Raw genomic sequence first — 20,761 nt, 5'->3', positions numbered from 1 at the left:
CGGGCGCGGGAAACCCTTTGAGGTATAGGAAGGGGCTCCAAAGGCCACCCAGTCCAACCTCATTTTACAGTAAAGGAAGACACCATCAAAGCCCTCCCGACAGATGGTCAACCAGTTGGGAGTCCCAGAGGCCATCCAGTCCAACCCCCTTTGTCTGTCTGTATGTCCATCCACCCTTCAATCCATCAATCACTCCATCTACATATCTATCTACCTACTACCTACCAACCTATCTATGTTCTATCCATTGACCTTCTGTTCCATCTATCAATGTCCCTTCCATCTGTCCCTTCTGTCTATTGCTTCAACTGGAATTCCTCTCTTATCTGAGGGCCACAGCAAAGTGTGGCAGGGTACAGCTAGTCTATATAAATAAAGATGTAATGGTCATTTGTGGGGTTAACAGAACATAAAAACCAGTGGGCCAATTGACACCAAATTTGGACAGCATATACCTAACAACCCAATGTATGTCCTTAACTCAAACATTTTTGATTTTGTCATTTGGGAGTTGTAGTTGCTGGGATTTGTAGTTCACCTACAATCAAAGAGCATTCTGAACTCCACCAATTATGGCATTGAACCAAACGTGGCATACAGGCATCCCATGACCAACAGAAAACACTAGAAGGGTTTGGTGGGCATTGACCTTGACTTTGGGAGTTGTAGTTCACCTTCATGCAGAGAGCAACGTGGACTCAAACAATGATGGATCTGGACCAAACTTGGCACGAATACTCCATATGCCCAAATATGAACACAAATGGAGCTTGGGGGAAATAGACCTTGACATTTGGGAGTTGTCGTTACTGGGATTTATAGTTCACCTACAATCAAAGAGCATTCTGAATCCCACAAACAACAGAATTGGGGCAGATTTCCCACACAGAACCCCCATGACCAACATAAAATACTTCAGGCCATCCAGTCCAACTCTCTTCACCAGGGCAAGAACATGTAATCAGAGCCCTCCTGATAAAGAGCCATCCAGTCATAAATATAGATAATAGATATGATTCACACACACACACAGATATAGTATCATAGATTTGAAAGGGACCCCTAAAGAAGGACTATGATATGTTGCATATTCCAAAGTAGGCAAACCAGACACTCCCCACAACACTGACAAAGAAACAACAGGAAATACTGTTTACCCACAAGCATAAAGAAATTACATATATTGGAAACCCAACATTTTCTCATTATTTTATTGTCCAAATCACCAGACTGGGCCACAGCAAAGCGTGGCAGGGGATGGCTAGTAATAATAATAATAATACTAATAATAATAATAATTTATTTGTGTACTGCCCTATCTCCTTGAAGGTAGTCAGTGCAGTTTCCAACATATAAGGTAAAACACTCAATTGCCAAGAATAAAATCATACAGACAGATTAAAATAAAAGTATCATAAAACACAAAAATCCTACTAAAACACAACAATAAAAATTTAAACAAATTGCAATTATAACTCCATCAGACAAGGTTCAACAAAAAACAATGGACAGGACTACAAAATGGGCATGGTCAACTATAAAAGGGCCGGGCAAGGGTGAATGCAAATAGCACATCATTGGGCTGGAGAAATGGAGAAAGTGCAGAACAGAGTACTAACTGATGACCTAGGGAAGGGCCTAAGTAATAATTCTCAAAAACCTGCTGAAACATCCTGTTTTTCAGGTCCCTACAAAAGGTGGACAGTGTGGGGGCTTGCCTAATCTCCATGGGGAAGGGGTGCCAAAGTTGGGGTTCCACCACCGAGGAGGCCCTCTCCTTCATCCCCTCCAACCATGCTTGTGACGGAGGGGGAAGCGAGAGGAGGGCCTCCCCAGCAGATCTTAAGAGCCCATGCCAGTTCATAGGGGAGATGTGATCACAAAGACAGGCAGGGCCCGAACCATTTAGGGCTTTGTAGGTCATATCCTGCACCTTGAACTGGGACCAGAAAGTTATTGGCAGCCAGTGGAGATACTTTAATAGGGATGTTGTGTGCTCCCGATAATTAGCTCCAGTTAGAAGCCTGGCCGCCAACCTTTGTGACAAAGGCGGGATCGAGAGCAGGACCTCCCCAGACAATCTTAAAGTCCTAAATAGTTCATAAGGAGAGATATGTTTGGACAGGTAAGTTGGGTCAGAACCATTTAGGGCTTTATAGGCTAAAGGAAGCACTTTGAATTGTGCCTGGTACCAGACTGGCAGCCAGTGGAGCTGGTGCAGCAGAGGAGTTGTGTGCTCCTTGAGCGCTGCTTCCGTTAGCAATCTGGCTACCGTCCGTTGGACCATTTGAAGCTTCCAGACAATCTTCAAAGGCAATCCCATGTAGAGTGTGTTGCAGTAGTCTATACGGGGATGTAACCAGAAAACAAGCTTACTCCCTCCTCCCTATGAATTCCCCTTACATATTTATACATGGACTTCATCATGTCTCCTCTCAGCCTTCTCTTCTTCAGGCTAAACATGCCCAGCTCTTTAAGTCGCTCCTCATAGGGCTTGTTCTCCAGGCCCTTGATCATTTGAGTCTCCCTCCTCTGGACACATTCCAGCTTGTCAACATCTCCCTTCAATTGTGGTGTCCAGAATTCCAAATGTGCTCCCCTCTTAACCTTTCCTTCCCCAGACCAAACATACCCAGCCCCTTGAGTATGTTTGGTCTGGGACATAATTTCCAGATCTTTGACCACGTTGTCAGAACTTTTTCTTGAACCGTGGCACCTAGAGCTGGACAGAGTATTTCAGGTGAGGTCTGACCAAAGCAGAAAAGAGTGGCACAATGAACTGAATCGGAGTTTGGTACTGTTGCATTTGGATTGCAAGTCTTAGAATCATTGAATTCTAGAGTTGGAAAAGACCTCATGGGCCATCCAGTCCAACCCCCTGCCAAGAAGCAGGAAAATTGCATTCAAAGCACCCCAACAGATGGCCATCCAGCCTCTGTTTAAAAGCCTCCAAAGAAGAAGCCTCCACCACACTCCGGTGCAGAGAGTTCCACTGCTGAACAGATCTCACAGTCAGGAAGTTCTTCCTCATATTCAGATGGAATCTCCTTTCTTGTAGTTTGAAGCCATCTCTTGCAGAATTGAGAGCGTTTTGGTGGTTGCTACAAACCTTCCAAAACCCCACAGCATCCCCTGGCTCCCTGCATTTCGGATGAGGATATACTCAACCTGTGCAGACGGAGCGAAAGATAACAAATGCGCCTCTCTGCCAAGGCGATGGGGATGATTACTAGGATGATGAAAGCTATATCTCTCTCTCTCTCTCTCTCTCTCTCTCTCTCTCTCTCTCTCTCTCTCTTCTCTCTCTCTCAGCTTGCTGGCTCTGCCTGCTCCGCCCTGCGGGGGCCACTGACCCGGATGCGCTTGGCTTTCTCCGCTCTGCCAATGAGAGGCGGCGACAGTGCCGCCCGTTGTAAGCTGCATAGGCGGCAGCAGCAGCAGCAGCAGCAGTATTAGGAGTAGCAGCCGAAGGAGCAGCAGCAGCAACGGCGGAAGATGGCCGAGTCCCCGGAAGAGGTGGCGGTGCTGGTGCAGCGGGTGGTGAAGGACATCAACAACGCCTTCAAGCGCAACCCGCACATGTGAGACCCGGCGCGCGCGCCCAGGAAAGGGAGGAGAGGGAGGGAGGGAGGGCGCGCGGGTGGGACGCTCCCCAACAACTTCCTTCCTCCTTCCTTCCTCCTTCCCAAAAGAAGGAAGGAAGGAGGAGGCAGTGTCTTCGCCTCTTGTCTTTCTTCTGGGAGGGAAGGAGGGAGGAACTTAGTTCTTGGGAAGCAAAGGAAAAGTTTACCCATGCCCTTTCTGCAAAATGGGGACAAGATCAGGAGGAACCCTTAGCCACCGCCTCCTTCCTCTCTTTCTCATCTCACCCAACTTCAGGTCTTACTTGTAGCTAAAAGAAAGCTAAAGGGAAAAGGGGGGGAAAAAAAAGATATATAGCTGGGGAAATACTACCCCTTTGCAACATTGATTTAACAAAGGTTTTTATTTAAAAAAAGGTCCAACAGTTCGCCTTTGCAAAATTTGTTGTTGGTAGGAGAGTTTGCTCCTCCGAGTGGATGGAAAAGTTACCCTTCTTAGGGCTGGATCATATAATGCAGTTTGGAACTGCGTTATATGGGTCTACGTTGATCATATCATGCATAGTATGGGTCTACACTGCATTATATGGGTCTACACCTATCATATCATGCATTGGTAGGTCTACACTGCATTATATGGCTCTACATTGATCATATTATGCATAATATCGTCTATACTGCATTATATGGGTCTACACTGATCGTATCATGCATAATATGGGACTACACTGCATTATATGAATCTACACCTACCATATCATGCATTGGTAGGTCTACACTGCATTATATGGCTCTATGTTGATCATATCATGCATAATATGGGTCTACACTGAATTATAAGGATCTACACTGCATTTTATGGGTCTACATTGATCATATGCATAATATGGGTCTACATTGATCATATCATGTGTAATATGGGTCTACACTGCATTATATGGGTCTACGTTGAGCATATCATGAATAATATGGGTCTACGTTGATCACATCATGCATAATATGGGTCTACACTGCATTATTTGGGTCTACACTGATCATATCTATTAATGGGGCTACACTGCATTATATGGATCTACACTGCATTATGTAGGTCTACACTGCATTATATGGGTCTACGTTGATCACATCATGCATAATATGAGTCTACACTGCATTATTTGGGTCTACACCAGGTATGGGCAAATTTTGGCCCTTCCTACCAGCTGTTAGGAATTCTGGGGTTGAAGTCTAAAACACCTGGAAGGCCAAAGTTTGCCCATGTCTGGTCTGTACTGATCATGTCATGCATTATATGGATCTACACTACATTATATAGGTCTAGACTGCATTATATGGGTCTACGTTGATCCTATCATGCATTACATGGGTCTGCACTGCGTTATATCAGTCTAGACTGCATTATACACTGCATGATATGGCAATGTAGATCCAGCTTAAGAGGTTGATAGATCCTCTGGTAGGAAAAACTTCTGGAGATCATTCCAAAAGGCTTTTCTTTATTCAGCTTCCCCAAAGTATGCCGGGGATATTCAGATTACAAGGTGATATATTGCTCTTTTAAAAAATCATTAGGGATGCATCAGATTTCGTTTTCCAGTATCTTTCCTCTCTCTCTCTCTCTCTCTTCTTAATAGGGTTTTGTATCTACTCAGCACCTTTATTTTAGTCTCTTTTGTAACAGTCATTATCAACTGAAATGGAGAAGTTTAGAGAGATGATTGTTGTTGGAGGAAGGGAGGGACTCTGGATCAATAGCCAGAGTTTATACTGTTAGGTAAGAATAAATGCTGAAGGTCATGCTTGTGGGTCAGGTATAGAGATGTGTATCAGTTCTTAGAACTAAAGACTGAAAGGAGGAGTGTAAATCAGTTCCAACTGATTCACCTAATTTTTTGAATGTATATATCCTGAGTTCTCAAAAGTTAGAATTTGTGAGGTCTTCTTGTTTAAAATCCAGAATGCTGTTCAGATCAGTGAAAGCAGGCAGCATTTTCCCCAACTTAAAAAAAACCCCAAAAACAATTATTTGATGTTTGGCCAAATGCCACAGGACAATAATATTCAATTCTCCATCATCACAACCATAACTTGGGGCTGGGGGAGAGAAAATGGAAATAAGCAGTAAAAAACAGAAGCTTTATTGGCCCTTTGCACAGCTTGAGATAAGTGTCTTCTGTCTGGGTTGTTATATTATATGTTTAACGGACAGACGGTACAATCAAAAACACACTTTTCTATATTGTGCGAGAGTTTATGGTTTTATCTTTCTGCAGCTCCTAGATATCACTATTGCAAGACTTTGAAGCACTAGGCACTTATTACATTGTGTTTTCAGTTAGAATTACGAAAAATTACTAAGAATTCATATTTTGTTGAACCTCCTCATAGAGAAGACAGGGAATTGCTGTCGGGCTTTCTGTATTTCTGGACTGAGGAAACTTGATAAATAAGGCAGAGAAGACCTGAAACCCACGCTCAGCGGTATTCTTCTGCTGAGTTCTACTGTGCTTTTGATGTCACTTTGGTTTTTATCAGGTGTGGGTTTCAAGAGCAAAAATAAAATAGATCTCAGCATTGTAAGTCCCAAATAGCTCGTATGTGTTGGAGGTAGATGTGACATTCAGTTGATCACACAGACTATGTCTACCTAGATCAGGCATTGGCCCTCCAGATGTTTTAAATTGTGGGAGTTGAAGTCCAAAACACCAGGAGGGCTGAAGTTTGTCCATGCCTGACCTAGATACTAGCTGGGGAACAACTATATAATTGGCCATTATCTGTTTTGCAAAAGTAGTGGTTGCCATGGGGCAAGCAGTGCGGGGCAGGCTTCTGCTGTCTCTTTGTGGCACTCTGCTAATACAACTCCTGGTGCAAAATGGGCCACAGGCTTCGGCTCATGTAAATACAGCCCATTCCTGGCTTAATCCCATATAATTACCACTTGAATGCTCATCACACACCGTGGTCCGATGCTTGGTGTAATGTTCTTATGATCTTGACTCAGAAAATGTACATTATACAGTGTTATTATCTCTTCCTCTATTTTTGATATACAGTATGTGTGGAATAGAAAAATATCACAACCTTGTGCGTAAGTATTACTTATTGTGGAAAAGCATAATCTATGGCAGGACATAGTTAAGAGGTGTGTGTATAACCCTGCAGATTTTCTTGAGTCTCTCAACAGAATTAAATTTCACTGACCCTGGTATTGTTCTAGACTGCCTGACTGTGATACGACTTTGTAGTGGCTTGTTTCCTTCTTGATGGGTTGATCTTAGTGTATTGAGAGATTGGACTTCTATGCTATTCAGACTTTCACAAGATAGGTGAGGTAGGGGATAATCTATTGATACTATCTCTATTTTGCATTTCATATGAAGCAAGCTTATTTTCTCTTTCTAAAACCAGGTGTGACGAGGGCAGTTGAAGTTTTGAACTGGGCTTGAGTCAGTTTTGGAAAAGCTGTGAGTGAATAAACCAAAGCTTAATATAGGCATGGAGATACTGTTGTTTTGTATAGTATTTCCCAGCACATCACTCTCCAGATGCACTTGACTGCTCTTTTTTCAGCACCAATGAGGGAGTAATTCTGTCTGAGGATCATGGGAATTTTAGTCCAGCAAAGCTTCAGGTTAGGTGAAACTGGCTCAGGTATTCTGCGAATCTGGGAGTAGTATTCCAGTTGTTTCAGACAGAACTGCATTCCTACATAAATTCAGATTTACCATAGAAGTGTCTTCCTAGATCCATACTTGCTTCTGGGTGGGTGTAAAAGGGCCTTTTTGCACTTTCAGCTATGCTATTTCCTTGAAAAACTGTACCTGACCAAACATTTTAATCCCAGACAATTTCCAAATTGGATTTATGTGGCCTCCTGAACAGTTTTTGCTCATCAGTTCCCATAATTCCACATTATTGTCAGGGCAACAGTGCCAAACCCAGTAATATGTAATAGGAGCTGGAGGCAAAAAAAACACCTGGAGGGTTACAATTGACCTCTCCTATTGTAACATGTGACGTTGGCTTTTAAAGACAGTTTAGAAACTTGAGTAAATTGGAGTGGGAGAAAAAGACCTTTAAATAAGCAACTAGGGGGGAGTGGCCCATGGTCTTAGACGTTTGTACAGTGATACACAGACCATAAAAAATAAGATAAAATTGAATGCTTGACATAGTAATTCAAATATGATATAATAGGCAAAAGGGGGAAATGGCCAAACAGATGGGAGAATCTTGGAAAAGCTAAAGTCTATAATATAAACCTGTAAGAGAGGTTAAAAACAATGGCTTTTTTGTTATGTCCATAGCAAAAGAAACAACAAGGATATAGTATGGTCACATGGAAGAAATGGCAGAATGCTAACAGGAAACAGAAAAAGGAGAGTGCCTCAACGCCACCTTTGCCTTGCTCTTCTCCCAAAAGTAGAACAGTGTTCAACCTGGGAAAATGGAGCAGATGATGTTGCAGGGGAAATGCCCCACAGAATAGGTAAAGAGGCAATGAAGGTATACCTGGATACTGTATCAAGTTTCCGGGGCCAAAAAACAAAAACCAAAAACCTACAATCAAGGCTATTAAAAGAAATGGCAATTCTTTGAGAATTCTAGGGGAAAAGCAAATGCAGAAAAAGAAAACCCAAACAATGACTACCCAGGGAGCCTTACATGAATGTTAAGAAAGATTGCAAATAGTTAAATAGACAGTCTGTAAGCACGTAGAAATGCTTACAGACTGTGATATCTAAAAAGTTCAATATAGGTAGCTAGGATGTCCCAAAAATCAACATATCACTAAAAGTCAACAAATAGTAGTTGGCTACTCTTCTGTGTGTGTGTGTCTTTTAATTGATAAAGTTGCAAGTTTAGTAGATGAAGGGAATGCTGTGGATGTAGCATATCTTGATTTTAATAAGGTCTTCGACAAGTTTCCTCCATGATACCCTTCATGCAAGCTACTGAAATGTGGGTTCCATAATGTTACTGATAAGTGGATTTGTAAATTGTTGACTGCCTGAACCCAAAAAGTGCTCATCAATGGTTCCTATTTATCTTGAAGAGGCGTAACAAGTGGCATGGCATAGGGTTTAGCTTCTTTATAAATGACTTGAATGATGGAACAGAGGGCATGTGTATCAAATTTGGAAATGACATAAAATTAAAGTGTTCTTAACAGAGTGGAGAGCTGCACCAAAAACAAACTAAATGAATATCATTAGGGAGAAATGTAAAGTATTGCATTTAGGCAGAAAAAATAAAATGCACATATAGAATAGGTTACACCTGACTTGAAAACAGTACATGTGAAAGGGAGCTAGGAGCCATAGTAGACTGCAGGTTGAACATTTGGGGTCAACAGTGTAATGCAGCAGCTAAAAGGCCAACGCAATTGTAGTCTTCATCAATGGGAGTATGGTGTCTAGTTTGAGGGCAGTAATAGTATCATTCTATTCTGCTTTGTTCAGACCTCACCTGTTATACTGTATCCATTTCTGGACATCACAATTCAATATGGATATAGACAAACGAATATTTCCAGAGGAGGCTATCCAAAATGGTAACATGTCTGGAAACCGTGCCCTATGAGGAGCGTCTTGGGGAGCTGGGTCTCTTTAGCCTGGAAAAGAGAAGGTGATATGATAGCCATGTTTAAAATCTTGAAAGGATGTCACATTAAAGATGAAGTGAGCTTAATTTCTGCTTGTCCAGAGACTAGGGCATAGATCAATGTATCCAAACTATAAGAAAAGAGATTCTGCCTAAACCTTAGGAAGAACTTCCTAATGGTTAAGACCTATTTGCGAGCAGAACATGTTTCCTGGGAGTGTGGCAGAGTCTCTTTTAAAGCAGATTGAATGGAGGTCTATCAGGAATTTTTGATTATATATTCCTGTATGAAGGGAGTTGGGCCGAATGGCCCTTGTGTTCTCTTCCAATTCTATAATTTTATTCTGTGAGTGCTATCTGGACCAAGTAGATTGACAGTGCAATTGGGAGTACAACAGGACAGGGTCTCTTATGTGGTAGTACCAAGAGAATCGAGAATTCTGCCAAGACTTTTGGATATGTATGGTATTATTAGTTTGACATTTGTAGCTTTTTTATGGTGATATTTTAATTGTTATTTGATTGTACTCCTTTTTTTTTTTACAGTGCTTTTATTCTCAATTTTCTACTTCTTGCTTGGGAATTTTTGAGAAAATAATGTTGAAAATGTGGAGTAAAAACAGAGCCAGAATCTTGGTTATGTGCTGACATTTCAGCTGTGGTGCATGAGTGCTTGGAGGAGAGGAATCCATTAATGTTTCATATCTTAAAGTAGTTCGTTGAAAGCTAGAGAAGTGTTCCATTGCATCCTACATTTTACTGAAGAGGCTATGCTTCTCACGCCGTGTAGAAAGTGAAATTACTTTTAGAACAAAGTACTTTTGTGGGCTAAGATCAAATGCAGCTGTTCTTTCAATTGCTGGGAACTTCTGCTGTTGTTAGGTGGGTGTATGGTGGCCTCATACATTACGTGGTTGCAAATCCATGTTTATCTCTGCATGTGCACACCACAAGCCGCCTCAACAATCTCAGATTCCCGGCACATTTGCCTTTGTGATAAACAAAGACAAAAGCCCTTAAGAAGGCAGTTTCTTTCAACCTGTGTTCTTGCAATGTGTGGTGTTGTCTTTCATACTGGGTTTTCTCTTGCTTTCAAGTAGATTAAAGCAATCTCATTACAGAGAGGTAAGTTTTATTTCTGTAGCAGTTATAAATTAAACATCACCCTTATATTTTTCACTCAAAAGTTTTGACATGTTTTGCTCTTCAGTGTTTTTCTCACTAAAGTAGGACAAACCACCTTGGCTCCGTTCTATTTTTAAATATCTATTTAATTTGTCAAACTTGAGATGCCATGTTTTGTGCTTTAACCCATTTTAGAATTTGTTCATAAACTAAGTTATATCACAATGGGGCTACCTGTAGGCATTATTTTAACATAAATACATTTTTAAGCTGTTCACTTCTGAAACTTTGCCAAATTGGATTATAAATGAATGTTTGTTCCTGCATTTGAAGTTCTTGGAAATATCTGCTTTCCGCTGTTCCTCTCCCTCTTGTTAAAAGATGTCATAGATTGCCTTTCCAGTACAACATTAAGGTTTCACAACGTAATAAGCTGCGGTTTGTTGCTTATGCCAGAAATGATGTGGAAGATAATCATGTAATTCATGGCTTATCTTTCTTCTGCTTTGTTTCTCACCTGGGGTGCATTTACACTATGGAGTTAATGCAGATTGACACCACTTTAAGTGTCATGGTTCAAAGCTATGGGATCCTTGGATTTGTAGCCTGGTGAGACACAAACATTCTTGGCAGAGAAGGCTAAAGATCTTATAAAACTACAACTCTCAATTCTCATAATTCTATAACATTGAGCCGTGGCAGTTAGTGTCAAGCTGCATTCATTCTACAATGCAGATGCACCTTGGTTCTTTTCACCCGATTCAAGGTGAGCATCTGAAAAAACAAGCTATTATTGTGGTTTTGAATGTTTTCACAGTTTGTGATTTAAGCAAGCCAGTGTTCATAAGCCCACAAGAGTTCACGTTTGGGTTAAAAAAAAAAAACCATGGCTTCTTAGCAGTATGTGGTTAATTTGTCACAGCAAGCCAGATTTCAATCACCTGTATAAACGACTTGCCGTGCTGTGTTAATGCAATCTAGGCATTGCATTTATATGATCTTAGAAATTCACTGTATGTTGAATATTCACCATGCCATCAGACGTAAAAAAAAATTGTACCATATATACTGATGCATAAGTCAACCTTTTGTATGGTATATATTGAGGTCACATTTGGGGACCAATGTTATGGATTTGGATATTGTTTCTGGATAATTTGGGGGTCATTCTGCAGAGAGGAAAAAACACCAATGCCCAGGCTGCCGCAATTATTTCCCCGTCCATGCATTCATAAAGCCCAGAAGCGATGCAGTGATGAAGGGTTATGTGTGTCAGTATTTTGTTTAGGCTCTTCCAAAATAGACTAAGTTTTTGCCTTTTGCCATTCTATTCCGAGAAGAAAATGGTTTCTTTTTTTATTACAGTTAAGGTACAGTACTCACCTTGACCAGTGGATAAGTCAACACAATTTTGGGGGGGTTGATTTTTGACTAAATATTTTGGACTTATACATTAATAAATAGGGTAAGTGCCACTCCAGTCTTCTTTTGGAGACATGTTTTTAGAGGGAAATGTCATTGCTGCACTGCAGGTTTTTATCCAGTCTGAATCTTCTATTTATGTAAGGAAAATTGCATTCATGGCTTGTTTCATTAATGTAAATGTCTTTTGTTGTGGAGCAAAGTTGCTGGGTACACCCAGAGTGTTGATGATGCAATACTGTGCCAGTCTATTAATAAGAAAACCCTGCTAGATAGCACTTACTTTTAATTATCCTCTTAAGTATCCTCTTGCAACTTGGTGACCTACAGATATTATGGAATCCGTCTTGCAGGATCTCTCAGCATTGGCCACATTTGCTTGAGATGTCTATGTTTAGAACTGTGACTTTAAACATGCCAGTAGTGGGTTTTCCCATATATAGTGTGTCCCATTTGGCGGAAAAGAATGCTGGCTTGCCCCAAAGCTGGGAATAAGTGCATGCTTTGTAGACATATTCTCTAAGTGTCATACCTGCATTGGAAACAAAGTGATGTCTACTGTAGTGACTTCACAAAAACACTTTGTTTAGTCTTTATCATGTCATTTTAACTACTAGTCTATTATTTTTTGATTATGATGAGTAGTTTTTCCCCAACATCTTAATATGGACAGTGTTGTTTATTTTGTGTCTAGCACTGTTGAATGACTATGGTTAAATATTCCCATCTCAGGGATTTTTCCTTCAATGGATTACAAGTTTAGCAAACTTAGCATAGCCCCCTAATTTTTCCATTTGGTATTCCTCTCTGCCCCTGAGGTTTGCTTTCAGCTGACAATATAAATAAGTGACTATGTATTATCGAAAGCTTTCATGGCTGGGATCACTGGGTTGTTGTGGGTTTTTCGGGCTATATGGCCATGTTCTAGAAGCATTCTCTCCTAACGTTTCGCCTACATCTATGGCAAGCATCTTCAGAGGTTATAAGGTCATAAGTGACATTTTTGGCATAAAATGAAATTCTGCATCTGTGAATGCTAGTGCAAATGAAATTGTTTGAAAGCTGCTTGAAATGTCTCCGTATACATTCACTCTCCAAATGGAAGACCATTTGTGTGTGCCTGCTAAGAGGTTATTCATAGACTCAACATCCATGGTGCTTTGAATGCGATTTTCCTGCTTCTTCGCAGGGAGTTGGACTCGATGGCCCACCAGGTCTCTTCCAACTCTATGATTCTATCTTATTCTGAGTTACCTCAACTGAAGATTTAAAATTTTTGAGGAAATTAGATGTTTTTTGAGCTTGTTCCTAGAAAAAATGAAAATTTGATAGAGAAATTGTGGAAATTGCAATATTAGTACATGTTCAGATTGCAAGTCATCTCCTTGAAGAACATGGAAAGCATTTTGTATATTGTGGCTAGACAAAAAAGTATCATTTTTTTATATATTAACAATGCAGTTGGTTCAGGAAATAATTACAAATGAATTTACTTTTTAATTTTTCCTTTTTGATGGAACTAAAAGACCCTGAACTGTAAGGGATCTCTTTACCATTGTCAGTCGATAAGAGCTAGACTTAAACAAATCCAGTAAAAAACAAACCAGAAGAATCCATAAGCATTACTAAAACAGAGAATATTATTTTGTCAACTCTAGTTATCATCCATAGTACTAAGCAGGCATAATGCACTTATTCTAATAAAAAGAGCTGAGAAAATGAAACCAGGTTCATGAATTCCTGTGATACGTGCATAGTGTTACATAAAACATTACCTCTACATAGACTTTTAAAAATAATATCGGAAGAGTGGATACATGAGAACATTGTTTTAAATATTTATTCATCATTCTAACACAAAATATTCCTCCACTTTTTGTGGGGAGGGGTGGGAAATCATATTGCTTTCATATTGCTAATCACAACCTGAAAAAACAGGACCTGAGTGAGCCTAATGTCTTCCCACTGTTTGTATAATTAGGTTATGCTGCATGTTCATCCACACGTTTTTTGTCCTTGAGGGTCATCACTGGTGCCAGTTGGTGGACAGGGGTTCTACATATATGTATATATTACTCTTCCTCTACATCAGTGGTTTCCAACCTTTGGCCCTTCAGGTGTTTGGGACTCCAACTTCCAGGAGCCGTGGCCAATTTGTCCAAGTCTCAGGAATTCTAGGAGCTGAAGTCCAAAACATCTGGAGGACCAAAGGTTAGATACCACTACTCTACACACTGTATCATATCCCAGCATGCAATGATTGCAAGATCATTGTGAGATTTTTGGAAATGAATCCTCTCTTGTCTATCAGTGATTGCCAACAAGATTTCTTTTTCCCCGTTGTTGCTTACCACACAACATTTTTTCCACAAAAGTGGTTGGAGTTCTCTTCGCTTACAGACCCACATTGAGAGCAAATGAGAGCTGCAAACTGTTCACCTCCATACGTGTTCAGCTTCTGATTTAATTTCTCTACTCTTAACCTTTTTTCCAGCTGGCCATCCATTGCTTTTTATTTGTGCTCTGAAGAGGATAGAGAACCAGTATAATCAAGTGACAAAAAGTTGGAGTTGACACTGAGGAGAGACCCAGATTCAAATTCCCACATGGCCATAAAGCTATCTCTCTGACATTGAACAAGTTACTGTTTCTCTCAGTTTAACCTTCATCATAGAGTTTCTGTGAGGATAAAGTAGGTCAGAAACTGTGTATATATGTCACCTGCTCCTTGGAGAAGGGATTTATTTTTAAAAAGTAAATATAATTAATAGCAATGAGATTGGTCTCTGGTTGAAGGTTTACATGAAGTAGTGTTGTGCTCTGGAGTCGTGACATGGGTAGAATTTCAAGTTTGAAATTTCAAGTTTGAAGAAATGAAATAAACTATGTGTCTTTCCCCTTCACCATGGCATTTATTTGTTATCCTACCTATCTCTCCACATGGGACTCATAGCAGCTTAATAATATACAGCTAAAACTCAGATGATAAAGAAGTTTAAAAATACAATTAAATTAAGTAACATATTTAAAAACCTTAACAAAAACAATATGTAAACATTTGAAAACATAACTTAAAAGATTAAAATGCATCATGTGCTTACTCATATACACCATATGAAAATCCTTCTGCACTACCATTTAATCACAGAATTGCCTGTTAAATAAAAAGGGCTTCAATTGCTGGTGAACGGAGAACAGAAAGAGGCCAGCTTAGCCTCCTATGGGAGGGAGTTCCACGGCCTGGGAGCTGCCACCACAAAGGCCCTCTCTGATGTCCTTGTTAGATCACTCTGTGACAATGGTGGGACTAGCTGAAAGCCTTCATTCAGTAATGAGCATATAGACTTGCTTGTAGACAGGGCATGAGATTTTTCATTAGGAGATGTAGCTGTTGTTTTGCTGTTGTTGTGTTGAGGCCTTGGCCTTTGTAAGCCGCATCGAGTCCTTCGGGAGATGCTAGCGGGGTACAAATAAAGTTTAATAATTAATAACGTTTAATAATAGCTGTGCCTCCTGATAATGCGTATGTGTGTGTAGGCCTTCGTTGCCTGTGGTCTTATGATGAACCTATTAATTTCATAGGACTTCTCAGAGGTGGTTTTTCTTCACAGTCTCCCATTCGGATGCTATCTTGCAAGCACCTACCTTTTAAGTGGTATGGACTGCTTCTGGACAGTTCCATTTTGCTGGAGAGTAACTGTTCTTCTGTAGCTGAATGTACTGCAATATGCTACCATTCTCTATTAAGATGGAAATGGTTGAACTGCTTAAAAGGTAGGTTTGGGGAGGGGGAGATACAATTGTTGCATAGTTGAAAGAGACTTCCAACCTGAGCAACAACTATAAAGGTGAGTTGTGATGACAAATTTCAGGTCATTGCAATTCAAGAATTGGATGCCAACAAAGTAAAAGGGGCAGAAAGGAGGTATCTTGTAGCTGTACATAATACTGGAAGAAATTATAGTCCATTGGGTTATAATGCTAAGCATATTTATTACATTGAACTTCCTGGGGTTTATTTCTAAATAAGATACCTGGAATTTACAACATGGTTTGACAAAAGATTGTTTTTGAATTCATTTTTGTCTCATGAGTTGGAAAGTAGTCACTGTAAGGAGAAATGCTTTATTCACAGAACATTGGTAGCCTGGTCCTATCCATACTTTTGTGGTAGTAAGTAGAGTTGTGTGTGGAATTCATTTGTACCGTTTCTTTCGTGTCTTCCCTTTCTTCGGGAGCATGAAACAGGAAACCCCCTCCTCACATGAAAATCTCCTCGTCATGAAAGCCTGCTTTTGTCTGCAGTCCAACATACCTCCTTGCCTTGGAAAGAGAGTGTGTGTGTGGCATGGCATGCAGGCAGGCCCAGAAAGCACACACGCCTGCCAGTGCCTACAGCCAAGCACCTCTTACTCTAAAATAGAAACAGTGGGTGCCAGGTGAGAAGAATAAAAGTGCATTCTGGGAAGGGGAGCCAATGGGTGGGTTCAATTTTTGGGGACCCGAACCAAAAACAACCCTCCCCATTTCTGGAGGCTTTCAAAAAAACGGATCAGGACCCCAACAAAAGCCAGGACACAAAACAGGGCAAGGTTTACTCCAAAAGCACAACCTTACTAGTAAGTCCCATTCAGTCCAGTGAGGGTTGGTCTTAAATATGTGTAGGATTACATTAAACTTATTTGTTAGGGGATAAATCCAATTGAATTCTTGGGGACTTATTTCTTAATCAACGTATATAATGCTTCATTATGTAAAAGGAACCTTTCAGTTTCTTTGATTCACTACTGGATATCTTACAAGAATCGAACAGATAATTATGAGCCGGATGAAGGCTCATAATTATGCAAGAAGAAAGGAAATGACTGGCCCAAATAAGAAAAAAAAATGAAAGAGCCTTTTTGATTAATAAGTGGTGAAAGAAGGAAATAAGAATCTAATTATATTTATACTTGTATTATTTTTTTTTTGGCTTTTAGAGATGAAATTGGATTAATTCCCTGTCCTGAAGCCAGATATAACCGGAGCCCAATAGTCCTAGTAGAAAACAAACTTGGCGTCGAAAGCTGGTGTGTCAAGTTTCTTCTGCCATATGTCCACAACAAACTCCTTCACTATAGACAAAGGAAACAATGGCTCAATAAAGAAGGTAAGTTCCTCCATGAAAAGTGCATTGTCTTGTTGGTGCATGTTCCTAATTTTTCTGAGACTTGCTATAGGTAGTCTTAAAACTGAGACAAATGGAGACTGTTGAAATTGTGTCTTGCTGATGATGTCATACACATATGTTAAATAAATTGATGCTTTTGTTCATAGTCAATCATGCTCTGCCTGTACCACTAGTTGCATGGGAACTATACCTTTTATTGGGGCATTATGGGAAAGCTGCAGAAGATTATGCAGAAGATTACACATTTATGTAGGGCCTAAATACATATGCAAAGTACAGTCAGCCCTCCACATTTGTGGATTTGATTATTCATGGATTTGATTAAAATGTTCTTTCTCCATCCTCCAGTGTGACTTTATGGTCAACGTCCACTGGAAATTGATCATAGATTCATCCTAGAGGACCTAGATATTCATATTTCTAGTGAAAACCGATAATAGAGGTTTACTGGAAGACCTAGAAATCCTAGAGACATGTTAAAAAAACAGCATTCTATTATTTGTAGTTTTTCACTTTTGCGGGGGTTCTGTGATCTTAACCTGACTGAATATGAAGAGCTGACTGTATTGGCATACTTAAAGCCATTTATTTAAACATTTCTAAATTTTGCTTCATATTTAGGTCAAATACTATAATTCTGAGCATATCTAATTTAATGTAGCCTTCTTTAAAATTGATAGGATTAATTCACCATAATGTGCTTAGTGTAAGTTATGCTCATCTTGCAGACTAGAAAAGCAGCTAAGTCTCAGCTGTACACAAAGAAAGGTGACTTCATATTTTTTGGGTGAGAAGCTTAGTAACCGAAGTTTTTTATAAAGGATTTCTGCGCCCTTGTAGATATTTCCCTTTAAAAGACCCAGCTACTTTAAACTTAAGACATGTGATTTCTGGACATCATGAAAGATAGAAAGTCAGTCCAGTTTTTGCTCTCTCATTCTAATGCAATAGGCTAAAGAATATCTTGGGTCATGCGGCAGTCAGTAACCTACTTTGTGCTGAGTTTTTGCTCTAAGTGTTTTGGGATTTAGACTTTTGTGTATTTAGAATGAGTAAAGTGTACAGGCAGTTCCCAAGTTACAAACATCCAGCTTACAAATGCTTCATAGTTAAAGACAGGGTTGAGACAACGGGAAGTGAGAGATACCTACCCCTCTGAAGAGAAATTCATTCCTGAAAGAGTTATCATGGGGAAAAAGTGTCTCCATTGAAGCTTTATCTCCAGTTATTGTTTCCAATTATCAAAGGGACAAAAATTGAGGTGAAATCTTCTGAACAGGGGCACAGATAGCAAAACAAACTACACATGGGTGTTAACCCTTCCCTATGCTATCCAAAGTGTGCTCTCTCTCTCTCTCTCTCTCTCTCTCTCTATATATATATATATATACATACATACATTAGCTGTCCCCTGTCACACATTGCTGTGACCCAGTCTGGTGATCTGGAAAATAAAGTAATGAGAAAGTGTTGGTTGGCTGCAGTATGTCAGTGTGTCACACAAACGTAATGAGAAACCTCTTGAGTCTATGTGAGATAAGCAATAGATTATACATTTTAAAAAATATAAATGAAAGGTTTTTATTAGATACGTTGTGTCCCCATACAATTTGTAATTGCAATTTATGTATGCGTCCATATCTCTTATTAGCTATTTATTTATTTATTTCCCATTCTTGTACTTCACCCTTTTCACCCCGAAGGGATCTCAGGACAACCTCACAACTGGCAGGGATTGGTTTGCGAATAACACAAAATTGCTGTGTTGCCAACATAAATGTTTGGAAAGTTTGCTCCCTTGAATGTTTTAGAGCAATGGTTCTTAAAGTGTGGTCCTTGGAGCCCATGGGGCTCTGCGAAGTATACTGAGGGGCTCCTTGCTTCTGTCATCCTCCCCCCCTCCTCTTCCTCCCCCTCCAAGCATGTGCAGCAATGACTTTTCCTCCTCTTTCCTGCTTCTCTCCCACCTCCCTTGCCCCCCAAAACCTTTTCTCCTCACCTGCCTTGCTGCCAAGATCCTTTCCCCCTCACCTTGCTTGCTTCCAAAACCATATTTCCCCCCACCACTCAGGGGGTGCTTTGATTGTGCTTTTCCTGCATAGCAGAAGGGAGTTGAACCGGATGTCCTTGGGGTTTCTGCTATCATCATCATCATCATCACAAAGGTTGGGTGGTCATCTTTTTCTTTTCTTTTTTCTTTTTCTGCATGACAGAAGGTGGTTGGACTGGATGACCTCTGGAGTCATCCACTGAAATACTGTTAAGTTTATGTTGGTTAAAATAGTTCTTAATTTTAAATCTTGTGTTGTTCTTTCTTCCCCCTCCCTACTCTCCCCCCCCCCCCCCATGAACAAGATATGTGCAGTCAGTTCATACAAACAATCTCCATCCATCTGCTTCTGACCCGGCACGTGTCAAATTTTAAAACACAATGCATCAAAAAAAAATTGCCCAGGCCTGATATATATAGGTTATATATAATGTATAATATACAATATATAAACATTTATTGGGGCTCCACAAGAAACTTTTGCTTCAAAAAGGGGCTCTGCAGTTGAAAAAGTTTGAGAACCCCGTTTTAGAGTAACAAACCTGCATTCAAGAATATAACTAGGTGGTTGAAGTCACATGGGCCTAAAATCGATTGCTTTGCCCAATTAGTGTTGAACCCATTGGATCGATGACTTACCAAGGTTCTATTAATTCAGTAGCCTGTTTTGGTTGGGACTAATAATTGGATTTAAATCATGTAGTTCATTTTATATTAAGAGTGCTCAGCATGTGATAGCTCATCAGTGCTTCAGGCCATAGCTTTCGAAGTACAGCAAGCATGGGCTTGAGCTAAAGGAGTAATTGTAATGCCTCCATGAAACATTCAGATTTTCAGTGTGAAAGACAAGGCTTGGAACACTAGAGAAAAGAAATTTTGTTTGTGAGCTAGCTTAACTGGATAAGGATGTAATCATAATCACATTAACTTGGAAACAAGGTGGGCTGGAGTTTACTTCCAGGTAGCTGTTGAAATTTAAGTCTACCTGTTGAATATTTTATCAGCTTTTCTTGGAGGACTTTCTTGAAGAGGCGACTTCTGGGTTACGTGTGTTATGTATAATTTTACAAACAAGTGCATATTATTTATTCAACACACTTATGTCCAGCTTTTCAGTGATATAACATCTTAAAGTGACTTACAACAAACACACTGGTTACAAGTAGAAAAAATATTCAAAAACATTTATAATGTAGGGAGTTGAGTGCCAGGCGGCCAGGCATGTGCTTATCTATGTGTATGTGCTTAAAAGTTTGCTGTTGACTTACGGCGATGCCACAAATTTCATAATTGGGTTGCTGTAAGTTTTCTGGGCTGCATGGCCATGTTTCAGAACCATTCTCTCCTGACGTTTCACCTGCATTTATGGCTGGCATCCTCAGAGGTTGTGAGGTCTTTCATAGTGTTTCCTTGGGCAAGGAATACTCAAGATATTTCTTTTGAAATATAGCTTAGAGCACCTGGCATTCTTTGGGAATCTCCCATCCAAGTATTAATCAGGTTTGACCCAACATCATTTCCAAGAACAGGATCTAGTACCTTTAGGGTATTTAGGAATCATGTATTGACTCCTGGCTCAGGAAGACAAGTTTAAATAAAGATATTTTTAGAGTACCGTGAAAGCCATTTGATGAAATTGTACAATGCCATTATATTGCTTGTATTCTTTAATAACTACTATAGTTCCAGTCTATGTAATCCTGGGATTTGCAGTTTAGGGAAGAGAATTTAGAATTTTTAGACATCATGCACTCAGCTTCACAAAACTATATATAGGATGGAATTGTGCCAAGTAAAGTGGAATAA

General features: G+C 40.0%; 1 protein-coding gene across 1 annotated transcript in view; it reads left to right on the top strand.

The window, feature by feature from the left end:
* The first annotated feature begins 3,381 nt into the window (after positions 1-3,381).
* PTAR1 (protein prenyltransferase alpha subunit repeat containing 1) overlaps positions 3,382-20,761 on the top strand; it is a 56,294-nt gene continuing 38,914 nt past the window's right edge. Inside the window, exons 1-2 of the mRNA XM_060762219.2 lie at positions 3,382-3,581; positions 16,715-16,884. Of these exons, the coding sequence (XP_060618202.2) occupies positions 3,496-3,581; positions 16,715-16,884 (256 nt within the window). The 5' untranslated portion in view covers positions 3,382-3,495. The remainder of the gene's footprint in view (positions 3,582-16,714; positions 16,885-20,761) is intronic.

This window comes from Anolis sagrei, chromosome 2 (assembly GCF_037176765.1).
Source record: "Anolis sagrei isolate rAnoSag1 chromosome 2, rAnoSag1.mat, whole genome shotgun sequence".
NCBI classification, from domain to species: Eukaryota; Metazoa; Chordata; class Lepidosauria; order Squamata; family Dactyloidae; genus Anolis; species Anolis sagrei.
Note: the sequence above shows the minus strand (reverse complement) of the source record. Positions and strands in the feature narration are given on the sequence as shown.